At 45.6% G+C, this 10,000-nt stretch overlaps 2 protein-coding genes across 2 annotated transcripts in view; both read left to right on the forward strand.

The window, feature by feature from the left end:
* Positions 1-1,887: 1,887 nt before the first annotated feature.
* On the forward strand, positions 1,888-5,806 carry LOC132977361 (odorant receptor 131-2-like). The gene is made up of 5 exons (XM_061041884.1): positions 1,888-2,082; positions 2,883-3,101; positions 3,854-3,992; positions 4,912-5,337; positions 5,442-5,806. The coding sequence occupies exons 2-5, from the start codon at positions 2,893-2,895 to the stop codon at positions 5,688-5,690; spliced, it is 1,023 nt and encodes a 340-aa protein (XP_060897867.1). The 5' UTR covers positions 1,888-2,082; positions 2,883-2,892; the 3' UTR covers positions 5,691-5,806.
* A 2,341-nt stretch (positions 5,807-8,147) lies between these two features.
* LOC132977259 (odorant receptor 131-2-like) overlaps positions 8,148-10,000 on the forward strand; it is a 3,823-nt gene continuing 1,970 nt past the window's right edge. Inside the window, exons 1-3 of the mRNA XM_061041725.1 lie at positions 8,148-8,316; positions 9,183-9,323; positions 9,916-10,000. The exon at positions 9,916-10,000 is cut by the window's right edge and continues 180 nt beyond it. Coding sequence (XP_060897708.1) covers positions 8,171-8,316; positions 9,183-9,323; positions 9,916-10,000 — 372 coding nt within the window. The 5' untranslated portion in view covers positions 8,148-8,170. The remainder of the gene's footprint in view (positions 8,317-9,182; positions 9,324-9,915) is intronic.

The following is a 10,000-nucleotide window of genomic DNA, read 5'->3' on the forward strand; positions in this document are numbered from 1 at the left end:
CCTTCTTCGGGGTTATCATCGGAACCTGAAACCCTTAAAAATGTTCATCTTGTTAAATGTGATCAGTGTGATCATTCCTCTCTCACGGCTGATTCTCTCTCCTCACTTGTTTGGGATCTAAAGTCTCCTCATGCTCATTAGTGCATCCATAACATAACCTGTGACATCATGACCTTTAGCCTATCACCATGACGACCAGATCAATCCACACACACAGAAACACGCTGAAGCTTCCTCATAAAGCGTCCTCAGCGAGGCGTCAGGCTGCAGCTGGAGGGCGCTGACGCTGTCAGTGACTCTGAGTTCTCAGGTCAGTATGATTCAGACTCTGTGATGCTGATCATGTTTCTCAATCTGTCGTTTAACGAGTTCAGACTGTACTGATGTTACTGATATTTGACTGCAGATAAAGTCAATTTAAACGGTTCTCAACTGGAGGGTCAGGACCCAAAAGTGGGTCACGGAGCAATCTCAGTGGGTCGTGAATGTGTGCTTTGTAAGAAATGGTGTGAAAGTCGATAATGTAATTATTTAAACATGTTTGTTTTGCTCTGTTTCATGTTTTTTTTTTACCTTTGAGGTCCAAACTGTGAAATGTCTTATTAATGAACTCTGATTGGTTGAAAAATAGAAGTTTGGTTGATTCTCCTCATGAAGGAGTTTTTTTTGTGGGTCCTGAAGATGAACCTGTTGAGAACATCCGGTCTGTCTAAAGAGTCTAAATAATTCTTATAACATGTTGAATATAAAAGAGTTTTTTCACTCGATGTTTAAAGTGTCTGAAATCACACGTTGTGATGTTGTGACGTCAGATTAATGACTTTATACGTAGAGAAATGTGTGTTAAAAAGTCCCTCCTGTTTTTATAATGTTCTCCTCCTCTTGTTGACTTTTCATCTTTGATTTAAAGTGTCTAACTCTACTTCTTTAAAGCTGTAACAACCTATTGCATCTTTTCTGATTCCTGTTATTTATAGACACTTCTCTGTCCGTCCTGACTGTTGATGTTTGTTCTGTTTTTGTCCTGAGGTCTGTCAGAGCACTTTGTAAACATCTGAGTTTAAAGATGTGTTGTTCAGATGTTCACATGTTTTAAATCAGTGTTTCTCAACTGGTCTAGTCTCAGGACTCAACACGACCTCCTTCATGAGAAATTGAGACCCAAATCATTTTTCAGCCACAGAGATTAATTCTTTAAAGAAAAGTTCAGTTTGAACCTCAGCAGGAACAACTAGAAGAAAAATAACAAACATGTTTTAGAAGTGCATCATAGAATTTTTTGCAACTTTTTTTTTTCAGCATTTGCGACCCACTGAAAAGGGCTCCACGACCCGGTTTTGGGTCCCGACCCACCAGTTGAGAACCACAGATTTAAAATAATGATTCAACCTGTTTCTTTTTCTGCATTCTTTACATTGAAAGTTTAAAGTGTTGTGACAAAATGTGAATCCAGATTTAGATTCTGTGACTCTTAAATGAATTGTGTTCTCGTTAACGCGTCCTTCATATTAGAAACACCGACGCTCACCGATCAGTCCAGTCGTCTGATCGGTGAGTCTCAGCTCTTCCCAGCGTCCCTGTATACTCAACTCTAACAGCTGAAAGCGACCTCCATTTTTAACCATGACTCCCATCCTTTGCACACTGACATTCAGCCGAAGGATTTTAGTCCTGAGGTACAAAAATATCTTTGTTCCTGCTGCTGACTAAACTGAACGAGCTGTAGTGAGATTTACACAAACACATGCATTTATTTATTTGATGTCCAACCTATTTTTATCCTGTCTGAAGAAATTATGTATTTATTAGTGTCTTTCTATTGATCTTATTGTTCGAGACGTCTCTCTCCTCTGTGCCCTGATTGGTGGAGCATCGAGCTCTTTTATAATTTTTGTATATGTTTTTTGTTTTAGTCGGTTGTAAATTGTTTTCCTTCTCTCTAATGTGTTGTCTCTTGTCACATCTGTTTTGTAGTCTGTGTGTCATGATGGACGTCATCGTGCTGGCTGCAAACAAATAAAGTAACCTGAACCAGAACCTGACCCTGAACCATGACCTCCTGACAGACATCTGTGGTTATAGGTGAGCACAGGTAAGGATCTGTATGATTATTAACAGATAATGTAGTATGTACATGAAGAAAAGTCAGTTTCAGCCGTTCATGCACATTATGACTGTCAGTGTTTGGATTTCAGGGGTTTAAAGGTGACATATCCTCTTCTTCCTCTTCTTCAGTTTAAATAAGTCTCAGAGCTCCTCTTCAACATGTGTGTGAAGTTTCTTGTTCTAAATCCACTCTGATCCTGTATTTGATCATGTCTATAAACCCCTCTATTTCAGTCCTGCTCAGAACAGACTGTTTCTGTGTCTGTACCTTTAAATATGTAAATGAGCTGTGTCTGACCACGCCCCCTCTCTGGAAGGGCTCGGGTGTACTCTTTCTCGCTCCATGTCCTATTGTTTACGGTGAGAAGGCAGACTCAGAGGGCAGAACAAACACCTAGCTGTGGGAGTGTCACCCACCTGGGGGAGGGGCTACTGCCCTTTGTGATGTCATGAAGGGGAAATCTACATACGGCCTGTTTGAGCACACATTTTCTGAAAAGTGGAGCAGGCAGAAGACGGAGAGGATGGACTTTTCTCATCATTGGGGGGTTTGTAGATGGACTAGAGACACATGTTAGAGTTAGAGGAACATGGAGAAGAGGATTTTACAGAATATGTGACCTTTAAAAACATATTTTATCAGAGTGTTTGTGAAAGAAGAAGAAAAAAGTCAACGGCTGAAACAAAGTTCATCTTATGACTGTTTAGTATTTAAATTAAATCTAACATGCTCAGAATTCATCCTTCGACTTCTTTTCCTCGTCCCCGTTGACCAGTTTGGAGGAGATGTTGGTGATGCTGAACTCGACCCCCTCCGGCGCTCTGGACCTGCTGCTGAGTGTCAGTAACAGCAGCTCCACGCTGACAGGGGGCGCTGTGCTGGTGTCCAAAGAAAGCTTCTCCAGCACTCTCACCAAGAACATCGTGGCCATGCTGGTGTGGCTGACCCTCAGCATCATCAACGGCAGCATGGTGCACACCTTCCTCAGACACAGGTACACACACACACACACACACACACACACACACGCTTACCATACTAGGAGGGGACTATCGGTGAATACTTCACAAGTGAGGCCTTGTCTTTCTGGTCATTTTAAAAATACAAAAAAGTAAAACCACGTTTACTTGTGATGTCTTTAACCGTAATATTACTTCAAATGTGTGAACGCACACACACACACACACACACACACACACACACACTCACACACACACACTCACACACACTCACACACACTCACACACACACACACGCATACACACGCATACACACATACTCACACACACACTCACACACACACACACACACACACACACACACACACACACACACGCATACACACGCATACACACATACTCACACACATACTCACACACACACTCACACACACTCACACACACACACACACACACGCATACACACGCATACACACATACTCACACACACACTCACACACACACACACACACACACACACACACACACACACACACACTCACACACACACACACACACACACACACACACTCACACACACACACACACACTCACACACACTCTCACACACACACACACACACACACACACACACACACACACACACACACACACACACACACACACACACACACACACACACACACTCACACACACACACACACACACACGCATACACACACACACAAACTTTTTCCTGTTGTAAATGTTGTGAAGTATGTTTGCTTGTGTTCCTGTCTGACGTCAGTCTGTTCTACGAGAATCCTCGTTACATCATGTTCATCTGCATGGTGATGAACGACGCCCTGCAGCTCACCCTGGTGACCGCTCTGTACGTGCTCAGCTACATCTTCAGGAAGATCCACGCCTCCGTCTGCTGCCTGCTGGTGAGTCCCACACTGCAGCCGCTCCGTGCACACCGAGAAGAGAATCTGATCCTCCAGAATCCTGACTCTGTGAAGTTTAACCTTCAGGGTCCTCAAATGTTTGAGCAATAAGTCAGAGAAGAAAGAAGGATCCTGTTTCTCTCTGCAGCCTCGAGTCAGGCAGAAGATTCTTCTTTATTGGAGAAGTGAGATTCACTCATCATGAATGCACCTTTGCATGGTCTAAAGATTTGTGTGCTTTACATTTTATTCCAGGCTGATGTAATCTTGACATCGTGCAGCACCTCCTTCTTCTTCTACAAACACTGCAAAAACTCAGATCGCTGCAACTTTATTTCTCTAATTTCTTGTCAAAAATATTTTATTCCTCGTATTTTAGGAACACTTTGACTGGAAAGGCTCAGATAAAAACTTAACTTTAGAATTTGTAGATGTTTCGTTGATTATAAGCGGCCTTATTGTTGCTTCATGTAGTTAGAGTTTTATCTGGACTTAAAGGCTTTATATGTGATTTTTTGATCCAGCAGATGTCGCCCTTGAGCACCAGCATGAAACCAAAACAACTCGTGCTGCATTGTTGTGTTAGCATGCTAATGCTAGCGATCTTTATTATGCTCGTATCTTCACACTGCATGTAAATTTACCTGAAATGAGCGTGATCTAGAAACACAGTTAAGCAGTGAGTACAGTATGTTATTCTTCTTTTCTCTAGTCCCTCAATTAAACAACTTTTATACACGAGGGGAGGAGTCAGCCGGCAAAACAAGTTACCACTTTGTCCACAGGGGGCGCCGAGTCGACGCTGTTCCTCACATGAGCGTAGGTCCAGATGTTTCAGCAGCTGAAGCCTGAGTAATAACAATGATCCTACTTTTCATCCTTCTGTGTCCTCTACATGTGACTCCGCCCCTCTGATCAGATCATGACGGCCGTGCTCACCACCCGCTCCACGCCTCTCATCCTGGCCGGCATGGCGGTGGAGCGCTACGTCGCCATCTGCTTCCCCTTACATTACGGCCACATGTGCACCGTCCCCCGCACCCTCCTCCTCATCGGGGTCATCCTCGTCCTCACGGCCACGCCGCCGCTCACCGACCTCCTCATCACCATCGTCCACGAGCCCCCGAGCTTCTTCCACAACGCCATCTTCTGTGACCACCCGCTCCTGTTCCGCCACCGCTCCGTCTACTACAAGAACTGCGTGTTTGACGGCGTCTACCTGTCCTTCGTCGCCCTCGCGCTGCTCTACACCTACTGCAAGATCATGCTGACCGCCCGCGCCGTCTCCACCGGGCTCGCCTCCGTGAAGCGGGCCAGGAACACGGTGCTGCTGCACGGCGCGCAGGTGGGTATTTCTACACCGTTATCATGTTGGGTTAAGAAATGTCAAACTGAAAATGATTCAGGATGTGAGGAATGTGTGACATCGTTCCCCGTTTTGCGTTCCAGCTGCTGCTGTGCATGCTGGCGTTCGTGGTGCCCTCCCTGCAGGCCGCTCTCATCTCTCTCTTCCCGCGCTTCGGCGTGGAGATCCGTTACATCTTCTTCCTGGTCGTCTACATCATCCCTCGCTTCCTGAGCCCCGTCATTTACGGCTTCAGGGACGAGCTGTTCAGGAAGTACTGGACCCGGTACCTGACCTGCGGGAGCCGGAGAGTGGTCCGGGTCCACCCGAGGTTACCCAAGGTCAACCTGTAGCTGGATCAGCACGTGGACCGTTTGAGACCGCTGAGTTTGTTTTGGTCTGCACGTTTGGACTCATGCAGAGGCAGCAGAGGAGGGATGAAGTGTTTACAGTTTATTAGAATAAAACATTTATCTTTTTGATTTTTCTCTAAAAGAAGAGACACCACGGGAGAGCTGACTCTGAAGACTGTGATGATGTTATCAAGGCTTCACATTCTCCACACAAGACGACACACCCAGACCTCACACACACACACACACCCCATAATAACACGTCCGCTAGGTAGAGACGACATTATCAATATGGTGGCAGCCATTGATCCTCTTCAAATCTCCCCTTCAGTAACCAATGGGTGACGTCACAGAGACTACGTCCATGTTTCATACAGTCTATAGTAAATCTCAGACAAATAATCCGTCTTGCAGTGCGGTTTGTTTTCACGCACAGAGTCCGCTCAACGTCCTGCGAAATGAAACTTTTCATATTTTGTCAATAAACGTCAAAATCCACCAAAAGGCCCGTCGGGCTAGCTAGATTGCTAATCTAGTTTAGCCGCTCTCAAGAGTGCGTGAATGTGTGTGTGTGTGTGTGTGTGTGAGTGTGTGTGTGTGTGTGTGTGTGACCCATGGAGGAGAGAAGGACACAGACAAGGTACATCCACACACGCCCAGGGTGGTCGATCTAAGCTAGCTTAGTTTAGCAATCTAGAGCGAGCGGGCGTGTCACAGTTCAGTCGTGTTATCGGGTTATCGTGTACTCTATGACATCATCGAGCTCCGCTGCACGCTGTAGTGAATATAACGATGGTTAAGAAGTTTGTTTTACAGACACTGACTCAAACTTTTTACCCAAGACAGTTCTTTTATTTTTGAGATAATGATGTCACCCCCCCCCCCCTTCTGATCGTCTCGTCTCATTAAACGTCTGAAATCTATAAAACTTGATCTCCTCCTGGTCGTCTCATTACTCACAGACGTCTGAACCCAGAGCAGACCGGAGAGAGAGCTGTGGATGTAAGTCTGACTTCTGTTTATATGACACACAAACACTGCAGACTGCACAGCTCCACATGTCAATACATTTACATCGACCTCCAGCAAAGTATGTTCTATTTAATCTTTTCATATTTAAGACTAGTAATGTTTAGTTAAATCCTGGTTGTATATATTCTCATATTTTTAGTACTTATTTACTTTGTATTTAATACTATATTGTGTTTATCTGCTAATATTGTGTGTTAGGATAACCTGCTGCTGTAGCGCCACAACTTCCCAGTTTGGGATCTATAAAATCATTCTATTGTATTCTATTCTATTCTATTCTATTCTATTCTATTCTATTCTATTCTATTCTATATACTTTGCTGGAGGGTAGAGGTGTAAATGTGCACATCCAGTGATCACATCTGTGAAAGAGCAAATCAGTGTGCGGACATGTTTGAGCCAAAGCCAAATTTGATAGGATGTAAATGTGCAGACTTCACAGGAGCAGAGCAGGTCACAGTCTGAAGAGAGAGAGAGAGGATCAGGGCGAGCTGTCAGGGTCTCTGCTCTGATGTGAACGCTGCGTGTAGAGAAGAGGATCTTCAAATGTGAAAAGTGCTGAAGTGACGGGGAAATGATTTTTTTTAATCCCAGATATCATCAAAGACACGAGGATCAGAGAAACATGTGTGATGCTTTTCTGACTCAGAGTAGAAATGATAAAAGAGTTCATCTGAACGTCTCCAGGATCCAGAGACGGACAGACGTCCTTTAATCTGAAGATATCTCTAATGTATATCTGTAAGAGTTTTGGACACTGATTTAAACATGTGATGAAAAAGGAACACCTTCAAAGTCCGTCAGTATTTGATGAAGTTATGCTTTATACTTTTTATTCTGCATATTTGAGTGATTATTAACGGGACATATTTTAATATTTAACACAATATTCCTGCAGAACTTTTAGTCTTCTGTGTGAAACTTTTTATTTTGTTTGAGTTGTTGTGCTAAATCAGAAGTCAGCAGCGTCTCTATTAGTTGAGGAAACTTAGAAGTCTGAATGTCGACAGCACTATGATGAAGTTATTTTACAAGAGTTTCATTGAACGTGTGTTGAACTTTTGACCTTTTGACCTTTTGTCATCAGTGTTGGGGAGGACTATTGTCCGTAAAAAACAAGAACAAAATGGACGAGGTTGTTAAACGACCTCTTACTTCAGACCCTCTGCCCCCCCTTTTGGTCTGGGAACTTGTCTCACTTCCATCTCAGCCTCACATTAGTTTATCTGTTGATTTTATTTGTTTGAATTCTTTACTGACTTTGACCTCCATTTTTGCACTTTGACCTCCATGTTTGCCCTTTGACCTCCATGTTTGCCCTTTGACCTCCATGTTTGCACTTTGACCTCCATGTTTGCCCTTTGACCTCCATGTTTGCCCTTTGACCTCCATGTTTGCCCTTTGACCTCCATGTTTGTCTGCAGCTTTAAGGTGTGAGCAGGTCCACCATGAACTCGTCTGGTCGTCAGGAAAGCTTCAGTGACGCTTTCTTAAAGAACTTCATCGCCTTCACTGTCGGCTTCATCATCAACTGCATCAACGGAGTGTTTGTCTACGCCTACTTTAAGAACCAGGTGTTCCAGAGAGACCCCAGGTGAGACACCGGCTAAAAAGATTTGTCTAACAATGAAGGCTCCTTGTTTCTGTTTCCAGATGACACTCGACCCAGCCTTTTTGTTTTTGAATACTGTGATAGTGTCAGGTCTCAAATCAACCAGCCTCCCTCTCCTTTAATGTCTCTTTCTCCTCTCCTCTCCTCTCCTCCTCTCCTCCTCTCCTCTCCTCTCCTCTTCTCCTCCTCCTCTCCTCTCCTCCTTTCCTCTCCTCTCCTCTCCTCTCCTCCTTTCCTCTCCTCTCCTCTCCTCTCCTCTCCTCTCCCCTCCTCTCCTCTTCTCCTCCTCCTCTCCTCTCCTCCTTTCCTCTCCTCTCCTCTCCTCTCCTCTCCTCCCCTCCCCTCCTCTCCTCTCCTCTCCTCTCCTCTCCTCTCCTCCTTTCCTCTCCTCTCCTCTCCTCTCCTCTCCTCTCCTCTCCTCTCCTCTCCTCTCCTCTCCTCTCCTCTCCTCCTTTCCTCTCCTCTCCTCTCCTCTCCTCTCCTCTCCTTTCCTCTCCTCTCCTCCCCTCCTCCTCTCCTCTCCTCTCCCCTCCTCCCCTCCTCTCCTCTCCTCCTCTCCTCTCCTCTCCCCTCCTCCCCTCCTCTCCTCTCCTCCTCTCCTCTCCTCTCCTCTCCTCTCCTCTCCTCTCCTCTCCTCCTTTCCTCTCCTCTCCTCTCCTCCCCTCCTCCTCTCCTCTCCTCTCCTCTCCTCTCCCCTCCTCCCCTCCTCCTCTCCTCTCCTCTCCCCTCCTCCCCTCCTCTCCTCTCCTCCTCTCCTCTCCTCTCCCCTCCTCCCCTCCTCTCCTCTCCTCCTTTCCTCTCCTCTCCTCCCCTCCTCCTCTCCTCTCCTCTCCTCTCCTCTCCTGCAGGTATATTCTGTACATCCACCTGGTGATCAATGACATGATCCTGCTGACCATCACAGTGATGATACAGATCCTGACCTACACCGGCCCCGTGGGCGCGGCGCCCTGCTGCATCTTACTCACTGTCGCACTCACTACCAACAAGTACGTGTGCAATCAGGACGCTGCTGTGTTTCCTCAAAGCAGCTTTTGATGAAAGACTGAAGAGCTATAGCACACTCATTAAAGGAGCAATATGTGACTCTGACACCTAGTGTTTAAAACGGGTACTGCAGTCTAAATTCAAAACATTCAAGACAGCTGTCTCCCCCCTCCCCCTCCTCCTCTAGCTTTCTCAACGTAAACAATAGGACATGGAGCGAGAAAGCACCGAGTACACCCAAGCCCTTCCAGAGAGGGGGCGTGGTCAGACACAGCTCATTTACATATTTAAAGGTACAGACACAGAAACAGCCTGTTCTGAGCAGGGCTGAAATAGAGGGGTTTATAGACATGATCAAATACAGGATCAGAGTGATAGTAAGTAAGCTCCTGTTGTGCAGATTTATTCTTCCTTTATAAACAAAGGTGAATCAAGGTGTAGTGAAATGACTTCATGCAGACATCGTTCAGTTAAAGGGTGAAAACAAAGACGAAGGCGAGGAGAAGTGAATATGTAAACAGACATCAGGATCAGCTGTTGCAGAGAGCAGCAGCGGGCTCACAGGACAGTTGTTATTTTTTTCTCTGGATTCAGGAACAGCCCTCTGAACCTCGCCGGCATGGCGGTGGAGCGTTACATCGCCGTCTGCTGTCCTCTTCATCACGCTCAGATCTGCACG

Source organism: Labrus mixtus, chromosome 7 (genome assembly GCF_963584025.1).
Source record: "Labrus mixtus chromosome 7, fLabMix1.1, whole genome shotgun sequence".
NCBI classification, from domain to species: domain Eukaryota; kingdom Metazoa; phylum Chordata; class Actinopteri; order Labriformes; family Labridae; genus Labrus; species Labrus mixtus.